The 18,734-nt window shown below is 42.4% G+C and overlaps 1 protein-coding gene across 1 annotated transcript in view; it reads left to right on the top strand.

Annotated features, from left to right (window-relative positions):
- The window catches only part of chd6 (chromodomain helicase DNA binding protein 6), a 129,009-nt gene that overhangs the window by 18,994 nt on the left and 91,281 nt on the right, over positions 1-18,734 (top strand). The window contains 6 exon segments of the mRNA XM_080425021.1: positions 4,151-4,199; positions 8,568-8,946; positions 10,244-10,522; positions 13,918-14,134; positions 15,863-16,022; positions 16,748-16,897. Of these exon segments, the coding sequence (XP_080281147.1) occupies positions 4,170-4,199; positions 8,568-8,946; positions 10,244-10,522; positions 13,918-14,134; positions 15,863-16,022; positions 16,748-16,897 (1,215 nt within the window). The 5' untranslated portion in view covers positions 4,151-4,169.

The following is an 18,734-nucleotide window of genomic DNA, read 5'->3' as shown; positions in this document are numbered from 1 at the left end:
TATGCCTCTTCCCATTTTTGTTATAATGCTATCGATATGTTCAGACCATGAAAAGTATAAAACCGTTTATCAATCAAAATGAAACGGGAATAACTCCCAATAAAGTAGTAATAACTCCCAAAAAGTACAAAAACATTAAACCTTTTGTCCGTAATTATAAAGTTATTAAAACCACAACAAGGTACTAAAAAATAAAACCTTTTGTAAGTAATTATAAAATTATAAAAACTACAACAAGGTACAAGAGAAAAATAATGTTTGTCAGTCATTATATGTGAGTAAATGTTCATCAGTAGAAAAATAGAATAATAATTGTTCATCAGTAGAAAAATAGAATAATGAATGTTCATCAGTAGAAAAATAGAATAATAAATGTTCATCAGTAGAAAAATAGAATCATAAATGTTCATCAGTAGAAAAATAGAATAATGAATGTTCATCAGTAGAAAAATAGAATAATGAATGTTCATCAGTAGAAAAATAGAATCATAAATGTTCATCAGTAGAAAAATAGAATAATAAATGTTCATCAGTAGAAAAATAGAATAATGAATGTTCATCAGTAGAAAAATAGAATAATAAATGTTCATCAGTAGAAAAATAGAATCATAAATGTTCATCAGTAGAAAAATAGAATAATAAATGTTCATCAGTAGAAAAATTGAATAATGAATGTTCATCAGTAGAATATTATAATAATGAAAGTCTATCAGTAGAAAAATTGAGTAATAAAAGTCCCTCAGTGGAAAAATAGAATGATAAATGTTCATCAGTAGAAAAATAGAATAATGAATGTTCATCAGTAGAAAAATAGAATAATAAATGTTCATCAGTAGAAAAATAGAATAATAAATGTTCATCAGTAGAAAAATAGAATCATAAATGTTCATCAGTAGAAAAATAGAATCATAAATGTTCATCAGTAGAAAAATAGAATAATAAATGTTCATCAGTAGAAAAATTGAATAATGAATGTTCATCAGTAGAATATTATAATAATGAAAGTCTATCAGTAGAAAAATTGAGTAATAAAAGTCCCTCAGTGGAAAAATAGAATGATAAATGTTCATCAGTAGAAAAATATAATAATGAATGTTCATCAGTAGAAAAATAGAATAATAAATGTTCATCAGTAGAAAAATAGAATAATAAATGTTCATCAGTAGAAAAATAGAATCATAAATGTTCATCAGTAGAAAAATAGAATCATGAATGTTCATCAGTAGAAAAATAGAATAATAAATGTTCATCAGTAGAAAAATTGAATAATGAATGTTCATCAGTAGAATATTATAATAATGAAAGTCTATCAGTAGAAAAATTGAGTAATAAAAGTCCCTCAGTGGAAAAATAGAATGATAAATGTTCATCAGTAGAAAAATATAATAATAAGTGTCCATCCGTAGAAAAATAGAATAATAAATGTCCATTAGAGTAATAATAATAATAATAATAATAAACTTTATTTGTATAGCACCTTTCATGACATGAAATGCAGCTCAAAGTGCTTTACAGAGCAAGGATACAATTACAGTTAGAACCAATTTAACAATAAAGCAAACAAAAATAAAATAAAATAAAATAAAAGCAGTAAAATGCAGTAAAATGCAGTGGCCCTCGCCACTACACAACTACAACACAAATGGATATAACTTAAATGTAGTGGCCACTGTCCTCTACAACACAGCTAAAGAAATATCCACACTTCACACAATTGCCAATATTACATGTGTACCTTGTGTACCTTAGTAATATATCTTCACACAATTGTCAATATTACACCTTAGTAATATATTTTCACTTAGTAATATTACACCTTAGTAATATATTTTCAGCATGTTTACCACGTGTGGACTAGCCCAGGGGATCTGCTAACTTATCACATCCAAACCACACACCGTACACCCCTGAGAATGATATCGGGGTTATACAAGATATATAGAATAAACATAGACAAAAGGATCTGCCCTGGAGGGTCCACAACGTGTCGACGTGCCCCAGAGGATAATTCACTAAATCCTCCGGATGGAGTTATCAGACTAAAAATAAAATAAAATTGGCGAAAGGGCCTACTCTGTGTGGAGTTTGCATGTTCTCCCCGTGTCTCCTAGGGTAGTTAATACCCTCACAAAAACATGTAGTAATCCTGGTCACTATACCGCCTCCCCCATGACAGCCGGGGCGCCTGATGGAGGGGAAGGGAACTGGTTGGAATAACGTGTTCCTTCCACGCGCTACGTCCAACCAGGGAAACTCCCCCCTGTCAGGTGACAAGAAAGTCAGTTGGCTCTCATGCCTGAAGGAAGCATGAGCTCGGCCCTGGCCTCCCTACTGTGGGGTGACAGGTGTAATACTGGTGTAGGGCTGGTGTAGTGCCCAGGATCACTTAGGAAATTGGCACCGGGTGAAAAAAAAATGGGTTACAAAAATCGCGGGATAAAATTTAAGAAAAAAAAATAAATAAAATAAAATAAAATAAAAGCAGTAAAATGCAGTAAAATGCAGTGGCCCTCGCCACAACACAACTACAACACACACAATTGCCAATATTACATGTGTACCTTGTGTACCTTAGTAATATATCTTCACACAATTGTCAATATTACACCTTAGTAATATATTTTCACTTAGTAATATTACACCTTAGTAATATATTTTCACCATGTTTACCACGTGTGGACTAGCCCAGGGGATCTGCTAACTTATCACATCCAAACCACACACCGTACACCCCTGAGAATGATATCGGGGTTATACAAGATATATAGAATAAACATAGACAAAAGGATCTGCCCTGGAGGGTCCACCACGTGTCGACGTGCCCCAGAGGATAATTCACTAAATCCTCCGGATGGAGTTATCAGACTCTTGTCTTTTAACTACCGTGACTTTCTCTTCCACTCACACAAAACAAAAGCAAAGGCATAAAACAACATTAAAATAGGGAATACAGTGAGGAATTAAAAATCAACCAAAGAATCAGCTAAAAGCAAGAGTGAAGTAATAGGTCTTGAGCTGTGCTTTAAAGCTATCGACAGAGGCTGCCTGTCTTAAGTGTAGTGGGAGTTTATTCCACACTGTCGGTCCGTAAAAGCAGAATGCTGCTTCACCGTATTTTTTATATGTCATTGTAGGCACCTCGAGCAGGTCAGCACTTGAAGACCTGAGGGCCCGGTTTGGAACATATCTCTCTAGGCAGTCGGAGAGGTAGGAAGGTGCCAGACCATTTAGAGCTTTATAAACTATTAAAAGAATTTTAAAATCAATCCTAAAAACACAATCATTATATGTGTGTAAATGTTAATCTTCAGAATAATTGACACAGGGGTCCTACCTCACCGCAGTTCGTTCAGTCATCATATTTGTCCAGCTCGCTGATGTCACTTATGACCATAACTTTCTCATCCTCAGGTGTCGTTCCATTCAGTTCGATAAAAACTTTGCAGCTAGCAGTCCATGTAGACTGAAGCTTGTTTTGTTTTCTTAAAATGCGCGCTCGCCTGGCGATCTCACCATTCCTCTTGGTCAGGTGTTCATTGACGTACACCTCCGACCCTTTTAATTTCCGACCCTGTTTAAGGATCGAAATCTTGTTTTTTCTATTCGTGAAGCGAATGATTATCGCTGGTGTTGCTCCTTTGATTCTAGTAGGCAGGGTGTGACAGGCTTGGATGTCTCTCCTGTCCACGGTGATCCCCCTGCTGTCCAATTAGCCAACCACCTGTTGCTCCAGCCATTCCGCCTCGGCCTCAGAGGGCTCATCTCCCCGCTCTGCAGCGTCTCTCTCCGGGGCCGTCACTCTTGCGTATGACCGGTGTCTGGTCTTCAGTCCGCTGTCTGGTCTTCAGTCCGCTGTCTGGTCTTCAGTCCTAACGCTGATTATTATATTATTCATACGAGAATATTGCTCCAAGCCGGACACTCGATACGCCAAAAGTTTAATTGTTTTGTCCTTTTCAATGTTCAGTCTCTTGAGTGACTGGACTTCTCCCACCAGATCCATTATTTTATATTATAAACCTTTTGATGAGACGATAAAGCAGATTCACAGTTATGAAGGTGATGAACTAACGTCTTCTCTTCTCTTCTCTTCTCTTCTCTTCTCTTCTCTTCTCTTCTCTTCTCTTCTCTTCTCTTCTCTTCTCAACAGATGCAGTGAAATATAGAAGATGAAAATACACAAGAAGGACAAGCAGCAGGTTTGTACACACACACACACACACACACACACACACACACACACACACACACACACACACACACACACACACACACACACACACACACATGCAATGAACAAAGGTCTTGCTCATACACATGAAAGTAGACTCTTCACTTCTAATGGATAACTTTAATTGTAAGAATCTGCTGAGAATTGACTGAGTAGGGCTATAGTTACACACACACACACACACACACACACACACACACACACACACACACACACACACACACACACACACACACACACACACACACACTGAGTAGGGCTATAGTTAAATGTGAATCTCTTTCTGCTATAAATATGTATAATATTTATAATAATAAGCATAATAATATTTATTCACTCTGATTGAAATCATTGTGTGTTCTGACCACGTCTTAGCGGTTAACCCTAAGACCTGTGTGTGTGTGTGTGTGTGTGTGTGTGTGTGTGTGTGTGTGTGTGTGTGTGTGTGTGTGTGTGTGTGTGTGTGTGTGTGTGTGTGTGTGTGTGTGTGTGTGCGCGTGCGCGTGTAAACATCAGCAAAAAGGCTCCTCACCAAAGTGTGACGGCTCATCACCACACACACACACACACTGATTGGTTGGCAGGGATTTATCAGGGCCGTTGCCATAGAAACAGGCTCTCTGTAGCTAAAGCTGCTGAGAGGACGTAAACACACCGTCACCATGGTAACCCTGTCTGTCTGTCTGTCTGTGCAGCAACAATAAGCCCCCCCCACGTCTCTGACAAAGAAATATAGATTGTTTTTTAAAAGAAAAGCAGCGGTGAAGGCCTTATATGGACGTCTGTCTGTCTGTCTGTCTGTCTGTCTGTCTGTCTGATCTTAAAAATAGACCAGAGAGAGAGACACATCCATGACACAGAGCCAAGGACCCCCGTTTGCAGGAACACTAACCCTAACCCGTAACCCCCCCCCCCACTAACCCTAACCCCCCCCACTAACTCTAACACTAATACTAACCCCCACAAAAGATTTGTTTAAATTATTTTTCAACTTTTGTTGAAAATCTTTCTGAAATATCTGATCTACAAACTAAGAAACGTGTGGCGATACGTTGTGAGCGTTTAGATCTACAAACTAACAATACGTTGTGAGCGTTTAGATTTACAAACTAACGATACGTTGTGAGCGTTTAGATCTACAAACTAACGATACGTTGTGAGCGTTTAGATCTACAAACTAACGATGCGTTGTGAGCGTTTAGATTTACAAACTAACGATACGTTGTGAGCGTTTAGATTTACAAACTAACGATACGTTGTGAGCGTTTAGATCTACAAACTAACGATACGTTGTGAGCGTTTAGATTTACAAACTAACGATACGTTGTGAGCGTTTAGATCTACAAACTAACGATACGTTGTGAGCGTTTAGATCTACAAACTAACGATACGTTGTGAGCGATTAGATCTACAAACTAACGATACGTTGTGAGTGTTTAGATCTACAAACTAACGATACGTTGTGAGCGTTTAGATTTACAAACTAACGATACGTTGTGAGCGTTTAGATCTACAAACTAACGATACGTTGTGAGCGTTTAGATCTACAAACTAACGATACGTTGTGAGCGTTTAGATCTACAAACTAACGATACGTTGTGAGCGTTTAGATCTACAAACTAACGATACGTTGTGAGCGTTTAGATCTACAAACTAACGATACGTTGTGAGCGTTTAGATCTACAAACTAACGATACGTTGTGAGCGTTTAGATCTACAAACTAACGATACGTTGTGAGCGTTTAGATCTACAAACTAACGATACGTTGTGAGCGTTTAGATCTACAAACTAACGATACGTTGTGAGCGTTTAGATTTACAAACTAACGATACGTTGTGAGCGTTTAGATCTACAAACTAACGATACGTTGTGAGCGTTTAGATCTACAAACTAACGATACGTTGTGAGCGTTTAGATCTACAAACTAACGATACGTTGTGAGTGTTTAAATCTACAAACTAACGATACGTTGTGAGCGTTTAGATCTACAAACTAACGATACGTTGTGAGTGTTTAGATCTACAAACTAACGATACGTTGTGAGCGTTTAGATTTACAAACTAACGAAAAGAAAATCAAATGAGCAAGAACTAAAACAAATAAGTGTATGAAATAAGATACACTTATTTGTTTTTGCTCTTGCTCATTTGATTTTCCTTTTTGTCTCATCTGGTTGAAAGTATGTAGCTGATATATTACACTTTTACCTTTTACCTTAGCCGTAGGTATACTCTTAGTTGCTTGTTTTAGAAGAGAATGCACTTCAGACTTCTGCTAGTTAGTAGTTTCCTTGCCTACCTATGTTTGTTATAAAGCTTGCAGATCTCCTATTATAAATAACTAGAGGACTGGGCGCCCTACGGGCGCACGGCCCGCTAGCCGCGCACGGGGCTCTATTATTAGGCCTACGTCGTCTCCCCTCCCCTCCCCCCCCCCCCCCACACACCGCACACGTTCGGTCGCGTCGCCGTCTTTGTCTGCTGTTGTTGCATAAACATGGATGGTGGCTTGTTTCTCGCGCACAATCTGGCAACACTGAATGTAGTCCAGGCTGTTGGTTGGCTAGTAGTGGTCACGTGACAACAACACACACACACACACACACACACACACACACACACACACACACACACACACACACACATTAAAACCTGTACTTTTTCTTCACGGCGCTCGTGACTCAAAATTAGGTGTTTTTGTTTGTGTGTTACGCAGTGGATTGGAACTATTTTTGCAATGTTATTCTTCACAGTTGTCCTCAAAGAAAGGTAGGCCATAAGATTGTTTTGTTGTTGTTGCTGGCTGGGTGACGATCATGATGGAAGGATGTGTGTGTGGAGATTTAACCTGCGGTGCTTGGTTGTATGCTTTATGCAACATGACAGGCATGTAAACGAAGAAGCAATGTCATTTACAACTAAACGTTGCTCTCAAGAATGTTTTTGAAAACATTTGAAGTGAGAAATAGACGATGCAATAACCGAAAAGTGATTGTATTTGTTCGATTGAAATAGCAAAACGCTCGCCCCAAAACACAGTCGCCCCGGGGCAAATCCGTCGGTATTACAGGCAAATCGGCAGTATATAGAATGTGGGGCGAGTGTGTTTTGGGGCAAGTTTTTTTTAATTGTGTCATTTGTTTTCCGAGGCAACAACGGGGGAAATAGCGAAACGCTCGCCCCAAAACACAGTCGCCCCGGGGCAAATCCGGCGGTATTACAGGCAAATCGGCAGTATATAGAATGGGGGGCGAGTGTGTTTTGGGGCGAGTTTTTTTTTTTTTTGTGCCATTTGTGTTCCGAGGCGTACTTGTCCGCCCAGCCCAATACTTATGGAATACTTTCATTGCCGTAAGCAAGGAAATACTTCGTTTTGTTGTTAGTTTTGGGTAAATGTATTTATGTATTTATTAAGTAGTCGTGTAATAAGCGGGATAATGGTGGTGAATCGGCCTGAAGGGCTTTAAATGTCAATAATGTCCTCCATGCATTATCCCTTGCATAGTTTTGCGAGCGAAGAGCGCTGATTTCAATGGCCGCCGCTTCGTGTTGTTTCGGCTGTGTCCGTTGGCGTTCGGTTGTGCTGACGGTAAACGGTGCGAAAGTGTTTCCCCGTCCGGTGTGGTCGTAATGTGGTGAGTAGAATTAATTATGTTGCGAGGTGGAAAATGTGTAGTGAGCAATGAGAAGTACCCTACGCCACCCGTAAATTCAGCGTGCACGTTGTGGCTGGTGTTGTGGTGAGATGTCAGATGTAGTTGTTGTGTTTAGTCTAAATCAATGCTGTGGGTATGGCGTCAGCAGGCGAGAGGGCCAAATGAATGGAATGGCTGTGGGCGAACGATGGTTCTGGGAGTCTCCAACGCCTCTGGTACTTTGATCATTTGTTTAATTGGCTCGTTGGACTCTCAATCAGAATCAGAATGATTTCAATCAGAGTGAATAAATACTGTAATATTAAATAAATTCTGTTTTTGTAAACGCTAATGTCATCTCTCTCTGTCTCTCTCTGCCATCTCTCTATCTCTCTCTCTCTATCTCTCTTTCTCTCTCTCTCTGCCATCTCTCTCTCTCTCTCTCTCTCTCTCTCTCTCTCTCTCTCTCTCTCTCTCTCTCTCTCTCTCTCTATCTCTCTCTCTCTCTCTCTCTCTCTCTCTCTCTATCTCTCTCTCTCTCTATCTCTATCTCTATCTCTATCTCTATCTCTATCTCTATCTCTATCTCTCTCTCTCTCTCTCTCTCTCTCTCTTTCTCTTTCTCTTTCTCTTTCTCTTTCTCTTTCTCTTTCTCTCTCTCTCTCTCTCTCTATCTCTATCTCTCTATCTCTCTCTCTCAGATGTTAAGTGCTCTCGTAGTGAAACCCTCCTCCGCTGCAGCAGGCTCCTCCTCCTCTGCCCCGCCCACCCCTCACTCCTCCTCTACGGACCAGGCCACGCCCCCCAGGACTCCATTACCCAGCATTCCGCGGGGCCAGCTGGCTGACCTCCGGCTCCGCCTCCTCAGCCCTGTGGGCGGCGCCACCGCCGCAACGGCCAATCACTGCGCGGTCGCCACGGTCACCGCTGCCAAACCCTCCTCCTCGCCGGGGGGAGGAGGAGAAGGTGGCCCCTCCCCCTCCTGCTCCCTCAGTGAGGAGGACGATGGAGGGGGCGGAGCCAGAGGGGGCGGAGCCAGAGTAAAGAAGAAACGGAAGAAAAAAGACAAGCGGGACAGAGGTAAGCCCCGCCCCCTCTCTATTATTATTATTATTATTGTAATTATTATTACTAGACCATACCCGGTGAGGTGTATGGTGTATGTATATGTATTATTACGTGGTGAGGTGTATGTATATGTATTATTATTACTAGACCATACCCGGTGAGGTGTGCAGACAAAAGTAGTTGCAAACGTGGGGTTATTGCGCGTCCCGTCCCGTAGGCCCCCCCCCCCCTCCTCTCGCGTGTCCCGTTGCGGCCCCCCCACCGGAGCCGTCCCCCGACGCCAACACACACACACACGCGCAACCCGTCGCGAGCACACACACACACACGCACACGCACGCACACACCCTCATGCGGCCAGAGCTGTCCCCCGTCGCGAACACACATACGCGGCCGTCGCGCGAACACAAATAATGTACATTTTGACACGTGCCTCCCCAACGTGCATACACGGCCGCGGAGGCGAGTGTTCTGTGTGTGCAACAGTGTAACGCTGTGGGGCTGTAGATGCGACGCATGCGCACACACAGAGCCTGCGCGCACACACACACGGGCAACAGTGTGTCGCGGCTGGATTGGATGCGACGCATGCGCAGTTTTGATCGGGCACAGACGAAGACGCCAAGACGGACAGACGGACAGACAGAGGTTACTCAAATTATAGGAAGATTATTATAATTACCGTTGCTGTCGGTGGGAAACCTTAAACAGTTCATCTTTTATTATAATATAATTTGTTGTTTTATTTCGATTTAAAATAGTGAAGTTTGGAAATATAACTTCGATCAATTATTTTTTCTCCCCTTCAATAATACCAGTTGGTTTTGTATCTTATATCGTTATCGTTGATTAGTCACCTTTACAACGAAGTAATCTTCAGATCACGATATCTTGGGTTCTATGTGAGAAAATTACGTAAAAAACGTTTTAAATTACGTTTTTTACGTCAGTGGCAATGAATGAATTAAAGGCAATGGCATCTGGGACGCTGATTGGTTTTATTAATGTAACCTCTACATAAAGTAACGGGTAGCGCAGGTGTTTTAGGGATAAGGCTGGTGTTGCGGGAACGCCCCTTGCACGATGCTAAATCCCCAAATAGAGCGACTTGGGCGCAAAATAAGGCCCATGGTGTCCGAGAAAAAAAGATCAGACCCAGTACGGAGCCAAAGGTCAAGTTTAGTACGTATTGAGGATGTTATGTGGTTAAATGAACATGAATCCCACATATTAACATAAAGTAACATAAATAACACATATTAACATAAAGTAACATAAATAACACATATTAACATAAATATCACTTCAGCTCTGGACCGAGGAGGAGAGGAGAGAGAGAGCAGCAAACCAAAGAAACGCAGGGAGGACAGAGGAGACAAGGAAGCCAGGAAGACCCCTAAGGAGGCCAGGAAGACCCCTAAGGAGGCCAGGAAGACTCCTAAGGAGCACAGGGAGAGGAAGGAGGCGAGGCGAGCCACGCCCCCGGCCGCGGCGCTCGCCACGGCCGGGGGCACGCCTATGAAAACCCCCGCTAAACGAGGCAGGAAACCCAAAGTCAAGATCCTGCCTCTTCTGCCTGCCGGCCATGGTACGTGTGTGTGTGTGTGTGTGTGTGTGTGTGTGTGTGTGTGTGTGTGTGTGTGTGTGTGTGTGTGTGTGTGTGTGTGTGTGTGTGTGTGTGTGTGTGTGTGTGTGTGTGTGTGTGTGTGTGTGTGTGTGTGTGTGTGTGTGTGTGTGTGTGTGTGTGTTACGCGTAGGGGGGAAAGCTAAGGCTCTCCCCCATGTTTACCCTTAACTAATCTCTCAAGAACAGATTCTGCTCTCCGCTTGAATCTGTCGGGGGGGTTCGTCATAACGTGTACGCACTGGCCTACAAGTGGGCGTGCCTTCAGATCAGGAAGCAGGCCGCGCTTTACCCAATCAAATGTAGTGGGCGGGATTTACTGTCTGTGCTCTCGCTTCCCACTGAAAACAAACCGAAAGTCATTTAACAATAGCGTCCTCGGAGCAGACAAAACCACAGAAAGATATTCACATTTTAACTTGCTCTTTCATCATAGAAACAAATGGGCTTATAACCACAACCATCCATGTTCTCTGGGAGAAATGGTGTTAGTGTTCCGTGTAGAAATATTGTTCGTGGGAATGAAAACATAGTCGCACCACCGGAAGTGGAGCGCTGAGGGCAGACCAAAAACCCTGGTTTCCTTGCGCACTGGTGCTCCATTTAGCTCCCCCCAGAGCCAAGTGATATAGTAAACAACAGCAGAGGGCGCTGTTTTTCCTTTTTATTTGGCGATGGGTTCCCAGTTTGACCCTTAACATACTGGTTAACATTTATTATTGTTAAAAGTATTGACATCAGGGTGAGATTAGCCAAACCACTATTTAAGAGGTTAGACGGTGATGATGAGGTTTATAGAGCGTTAAGTGGTTAGACGGTGCTGATGAGGTTTATAGAGTGTTAAGTGGTTAGACGGTGCTGATGAGGTTTATAGTGTTAAGTGGTTAGACGGTGCTGATGAGGTTTATAGTGTTAAGTGGTTAGACGGTGCTGATGAGGTTTATAGTGTTAAGTGGTTAGACGGTGCTGATGAGGTTTATAGTGTTAAGTGGTTAGACGGTGCTGATGAGGTTTATAGTGTTAAGTGGTGAGACGCTGCTGAGGTTTATAGTGTTAAGTGGTTAGACGGTGCTGATGAGGTTTATAGAGTGTTAAGTGGTTAGACGGTGCTGATGAGGTTTATAGTGTTAAGTGGTTAGACGGTGCTGATGAGGTTTATAGTGTTAACTGGTTAGACGGTGCTGATGAGGTTTATAGTGTTAAGTGGTTAGACGGTGCTGATGAGGTTTATAGTGTTAACACATACAGTGCCAAGATCGCGTCCACACGTTCTTTCAAATCCATCGCTTGAGTGCCAGGATTCCTAAGAACGAGTTGACACGTTCTTTTGAATTTTCATTGTTTAATCTGTGATCGCACGGCTGTGTTTATTTCTCATCAACACTTTCGTTTTCCACTTACGTCACACTCACCCGGAGCCGGATGTAAAAAAAAAAATTCATTTCCGGGTCACGTTGTTTTTCTCCGGTGATTTTCGGCCAGAATAAGGAAAAACAAGTTTTTTCACACGGTATAAAAGACAAACGGACAGCTCAACTTCTATTTTCTTTGGTCCGGGTGACTAACAGTCATCGTCGTAGTGTATCACGTCGTTTTCAGGCCGATCAGCGGGCCGGGAATTGTCGAAAACGTCACATCCTTTGAATGACCGGATATGACGTGGGCCTGTTTGGGAGGGGGTGAGCGAGGTGATCAATGTTTGGATGTGCTGCTCTCTACTGGTGGAACAATCGTAGGTGCTTGACAACACAATCAGAGAATGTATTTGAATGAAAAATTACAAAACAAAAAAATTAAAAAACACGCAAATTGCTGGCACAGGGGTGAGTACATTATGAATAAACTCTGGCAGTCAATGTGTTAAGTGGTTAGACGGTGCTGATGAGGTTTATAGTGTTAAGTGGTTAGACGGTGCTGATGAGGTTTATAGTGTTAAGTGGTTAGACGGTGCTGATGAGGTTTATAGTGTTAAGTGGTTAGACGGTGCTGATGAGGTTTATAGTGTTAAGTGGTGAGACGCTGCTGATGAGCTTTATAGTGTTAAGTGGTTAGACGGTGCTGATGAGGTTTATAGTGTTAAGTGGTTAGACGGTGCTGATGAGGTTTATAGTGTTAAGTGGTTAGACGGTGCTGATGAGGTTTATAGTGTTAAGTGGTGAGACGCTGCTGATGAGCTTTATAGTGTTAAGTGGTTAGACGGTGCTGATGAGGTTTATAGTGTTAAGTGGTTAGACGGTGCTGATGAGGTTTATAGTGTTAAGTGGTTAGACGGTGCTGATGAGGTTTATAGTGTTAAGTGGTTAGACGGTGCTGATGAGGTTTATAGTGTTAAGTGGTTAGACGGTGCTGATGAGGTTTATAGTGTTAAGTGGTTAGACGGTGCTGATGAGGTTTATAGTGTTAAGTGGTTAGACGGTGCTGATGAGGTTTATAGTGTTAAGTGGTGAGACGCTGCTGATGAGCTTTATAGTGTTAAGTGGTTAGACGGTGCTGATGAGGTTTATAGTGTTAAGTGGTTTGACGGTGCTGATGAGGTTTATAGTGTTAAGTGGTTAGACGGTGCTGATGAGGTTTATAGTGTTAAGTGGTTAGACGGTGCTGATGAGGTTTATAGTGTTAAGTGGTTAGACGGTGCTGATGAGGTTTATAGTGTTAAGTGGTTAGACGGTGCTGATGAGGTTTATAGTGTTAAGTGGTTAGACGGTGCTGATGAGGTTTATAGTGTTAAGTGGTTAGACGGTGCTGATGAGGTTTATAGTGTTAAGTGGTTAGACGGTGCTGATGAGGTTTATAGTGTTAAGTGGTTAGACGGTGCTGATGAGGTTTATAGTGTTAAGTGGTGAGACGCTGCTGATGAGCTTTATAGTGTTAAGTGGTTAGACGGTGCTGATGAGGTTTATAGTGTTAAGTGGTTAGACGGTGCTGATGAGGTTTATAGTGTTAAGTGGTTAGACGGTGCTGATGAGGTTTATAGTGTTAAGTGGTTAGACGGTGCTGATGAGGTTTATAGTGTTAAGTGGATAGACGGTGCTGATGAGGTTTATAGTGTTAAGTGGTTAGACGGTGCTGATGAGGTTTATAGTATTAAGTGGTTAGACGGTGCTGATGAGGTTTATAGTGTTAAGTGGATAGACGGTGCTGATGAGGTTTATAGTGTTAAGTGGTTAGACGGTGCTGATGAGGTTTATAGTGTTAAGTGGTTAGACGGTGCTGATGAGGTTTATAGTGTTAAGTGGTTAGACGGTGCTGATGAGGTTTATAGTGTTAAGTGGATAGACGGTGCTGATGAGTGTTCATGCTCCTCAGATGTGAAGTATTTACTTCAATAACCTTTGACCCTGCTTGTCTTCCGTCCCTAGCGGCCCCTGCACCCCCCCCAGCCCCCCCACGCCTCAACGCCGCGCCCAGCAGACCTGTAGGGCAGAACCGAGCAAACCAGAACCCAGCTGCACAGGCCAGGAACCAGGCCAAGAACCAGAACCAGGCCAAGAACCAGAACCAGGCCCGGAACCAGAGCCAGGCGGCTGGCAAGACCACAGCTCCTTCTGCACAGAGACAGAGGGGACGCAAACCCAGGTAAACACTATTATTACTATTATTAAACACTAACACTATTATTACTATTATTAAACACTAACACTATTATTACTATTATTAAACACTAACACTATTATTACTATTATTAAACACTAACACTATTATTACTATTATTAAACACTAACACTATTATTACTTTTTATTATTAAACACTAACACTATTATTACTATTATTAAACACTAACACTATTATTACTTTTTATTATTAAACACTAACACTATTATTACTATTATTAACACATTGGGTGCCAGAGGTTTATTAAAATATTATACGTTGAGTGCCTGCATTTCTTCCATCCACTTGCGTTATACGTTTCGTGCTGCAGAAGCCCCGACGCGGAAGTGCATGTAAACAAAGCGTGCGTGCGAGACGGCGGAGGGTCCCGACTAACGCCTGGAACAATAATATTTCCAACGCGATCCTCCATTGCAGCGTGATCGCCGATCGGAAACGGCTCGTTTCCACCACGTTAAAAAGAAATGGAGATATTAAGCTTTTAGTCAAGGAGATAACATTGAAAACGCCGACCGGAAGGATTTTTGACATGGAGCCTCATCCAGCCTCTTCTTCTCAGAAACTCCTTGGGTGATGTCAAAGTTTCGTTTTAGCGCCCCACGTGGCCCACATGTATAAAAATAGAATTGGGTCAAAAACGGTCCGGACCGTTTTCTGCACTTCTCGTTTGGATCCTCAAAAACGGTCCGGACCGTTTTTGGCATTCAATGTGTTAAACACTAACACTATTATTACTTTTTATTATTAAACACTAACACTATTATTATCTAATGTTATCTTCACTAGTTATTATTATTATTAGTATTATTCCGCCCGTTTTTGGATTGGTCAAGCTTCACGTGACATCACAATATGTAATATAAATAGGTAAGACAGAATTAATCAGGAACAGTACTTTCTAGTGTGATACTATCAACATTCATCCTTAGCGATCCCACACTGTTTCTTCAGGAACAGTACTTTCTAGTTACTATTACTATTATTAAACACAAACACTATTATTACTATTATTAAAGCACACACACGCACTTACCAATCCAATCCACTTTATTTACAGAGCACATTTAAAAACAACAGTGTTGAACCAAAGTGCTGTACACTCAGTAAAATACTAAAATAAACAAGAGAAACACACACAATGAACAAGACAACGATTGACACAATGCCTGGGGAAGCAGCAGCTTCTCAATCTGAATTTTCAAACGCCAAGGAGAACAAGTGAGTTTTCAAACGTGATTTAAACACAGGCAGGGTTTGAGACTCTTTAACATGGGGTGGCATTACCTACTTGTAAGCCCAACTGTGTCTTTCATGTATTCCGTAACGGTACAGTCTTTGTCACGTAGGCTAGTAAACCAGCTAACTCCAAAATGTTAATTGTTCAGGAAATGTAAAAAACTAAACAAAAAGTGGAGTTAAGAGGTTTTGTTCATCATTGATAAGTATGTCTAAATGAGTTATAAATTAAAAGTTAAAGTTAGGAGGTTTAGTTCATCATTGATAAGAACAGCTGAATGGATCTCCAAGCTCACACTGAGGTTGGAGGTCAAAAGTCAGCAAAACCAGCTAACTCCACCCCCCTTTGCTGCTCCCCAGTTCTAATATGATTATTTTGGGGGGTCCCCAGTTCTAATATGATTATTTTGGGGGGTCCCCAGTTCTAATATGATTATTTTGGGGGGGGTCTCCAGAGATCCCGGCGCGGCTCCAGTGGAGAAGAAGAAAAAAGGGAAGAGGAGAAGTCAGGAGGTGGAGCTTCCGGAGGGGGAGGGGCCAGAGAGTGACGACGCCTCCTCACCGTCTGCACTCAACCTGGGGACCGATGACAGCCAGGACCCTCTGGACAGCACTGTGAGTGTGTGTGTGTGTGTGTGTGTGTGTGTGTGTGTGTGTGTGTGTGTGTGTGTGTGTGTGTGTGTGTGTGTGTGTGTGTGTGTGTGTGTGTGTTTTGATTGAATGTTTTATTAGGCAAAAAATGTAAACAGCACAGTTACATTTATAATACTTTGTCTAAAAGGTCCGTCCACAAAAGTCCTTGCGGTCTTGTTTCCATTGGGGTCCTTGGTATTAATTTCATAGACATATATAGTAGCAACCAAACAGTTCAAATATCAACACAAAAATACAGAAAAAATAACTATACACTATATGAACAATCAAAACAAAGAATGCTGTAAAAAAATAACATAACATTTGTACAAAAAAATGGGGGGGGGGGGTCGTCTGTCTAACTGGAAACTGGTACTAGCTCCTCCTTTGGCCTCCAGAAAGATGAGTTTTTAAGGCTCTTTTAAATGAGCCCAGCGAACTGCATTTTTTGAGGGATGGGGTTAGACTATTCCAATCCTGGGTGGCAGTGCTGTAGAAGGAGAATTTGCCCATGTTTGTTTCATGGGTGGGTGGTACCAGATCGTTGTCAGCGCTCCCTCTAGTATTGTGACTGTGGGTGTCGCTAACTTTTGTGTGTGTGTGTGTGTGTGTGTGTGTGTGTGTGTGTGTGTGTGTGTGTGTGTGTGTGTGTGTGTGTGTGTGTGTGTGTGTGTGTGTGTGTGTGTGTGTGTGTCTCTCTCTCTCAGAAGCGTCGTTCAGGCAGACAGGTGAAGAGGAGGAAGTATAATGAGGATCTGGACTTTAAGGTTGTTGATGACGATGGAGAAACCATCGCTGTCCTGGGAACCGGTCGCATCCCAGCGCTCAATGCTACAGCACTGGCCTGGCAGTCTGAGGTACTTTATTATTATTACTATTATTATTACTATTTTTACACGTAGTAGTAGTATTACTATTACTACTATTAGTGGTATTACTATTATTATTATTATACCTGCCACAGCACTGGCAATCTTAGGTACTTTAATATTACTATTACTATTATTACTATTATTATTATTTTTTACATTATTTTTATCCCACAATTTTGTTTACTATTTTTTGCCAATGGACCCTTCGTTAAACCCCACCCCAAAAGCGATTGTCCAATGCCAGCTTAGCAACCGTTGTTAGCCTGGCATAGGTCTGGCAAGCTTTCGTCACCTGCCATAGCTGTCAATGTTATTTCGCCCACACACACACACACACAATCATTTGCAACATAATAGCAAGAATAGGAATACCACGATAACGCAATGGTGACTATGAACCACGTAACCAAACCCGTTGGAGGCTGCTTTTCCCAAGCTGAAATCTGCACTTAAACTGCAAGTCTGCATGGCTGTGTTGTTGAACACATACACAGCTTAACGTCGTGAAAGTTACACGACTCACTCGCCCAGGTGGTGTCAATAATAGGCTACTAATCACCGTAATCGTAACAAAATTCAGAATCACAGCGCTGCCTGTTTGGGATTCCGCACGTTAAAGTATATTCATTCCTTTGTTCGTCTATTTATTAACTGCTACTGCAGTGTTATCCTGCGGTACATCCTGTTACAGTCATGGATCAACTTCAACCTGGTGTTTGCACTTTCTCCATTTACGGTCTGTACATCTATAGTAAACGTTCAGATTTCAAATATAAAGTGCTTACCCCATGGCCACAGATGTTACAATTATGCACGGGACTCTCAAAAGTACCCGTATATTCTGTATTGTTCAATAAAAAGCATTTTAATCCGATCAGTGGCCATTTTCTCATAATGTATCAGAGTGCAATACACCTACCAACCGATAGGGTCGCTCAGTTGAAAGCATATGGAGAAAATGGCCACCGCTTCTTATCTCCTGACAGGGGGGAGTTTCCCCGGTAGGACGTAGCTTCTTATCTCCTGACAGGGGAGTTTCCCCGGTAGGACGTAGCTTCTTATCACCTGACAGGGGGGAGTTTCCCTGGTAGGACGTAGCTTCTTATCTCCTGACAGGGGAGTTTCCCTGGTAGGACGTAGCTTCTTATCTCCTGACAGGGGAGTTTCCCTGGTAGGACGTAGCTTCTTATCACCTGACAGGGGAGTTTCCCTGGTAGGACGTAGCTTCTTATCTCCTGACAGGGGGGAGTTTCCCTGGTAGGACGTAGCTTCTTATCTCCTGACAGGGGGGAGTTTCCCTGGTAGGACGCAGCTTCTTATCTCCTGACAGGGGGGAGTTTCCCTGGTAGGACGCAGCTTCTTATCACCTGACAGGGGGGAGTTTCCCCGGTAGGACGTAGCTTCTTATCACCTGACAGGGGGGAGTTTCCCTGGTAGGACGTAGCTTCTTATCACCTGACAGGGGGGAGTTTCCCTGGTAGGACGTAGCTTCTTATCACCTGACAGGGGGGAGTTTCCCTGGTAGGACGTAGCTTCTTATCTCCTGACAGGGGAGTTTCCCTGGTAGGACGTAGCTTCTTATCTCCTGACAGGGGAGTTTCCCTGGTAGGACGTAGCTTCTTATCTCCTGACAGGGGGGAGTTTCCCTGGTAGGACGCAGCTTCTTATCACCTGACAGGGGGGAGTTTCCCCGGTAGGACGTAGCTTCTTATCACCTGACAGGGGGGAGTTTCCCTGGTAGGACGTAGCTTCTTATCACCTGACAGGGGGGAGTTTCCCCGGTAGGACGTAGCTTCTTATCACCTGACAGGGGGGAGTTTCC

The sequence above is a fragment of the Gymnoscopelus braueri genome (genome assembly GCF_963280865.1).
Source record: "Gymnoscopelus braueri genome assembly, chromosome: 3".
Taxonomy (NCBI): Eukaryota; Metazoa; Chordata; class Actinopteri; order Myctophiformes; family Myctophidae; genus Gymnoscopelus; species Gymnoscopelus braueri.
The sequence above is the reverse complement of the archived record's forward strand: the minus strand, read 5'-3'. Positions and strand labels throughout refer to the sequence as shown.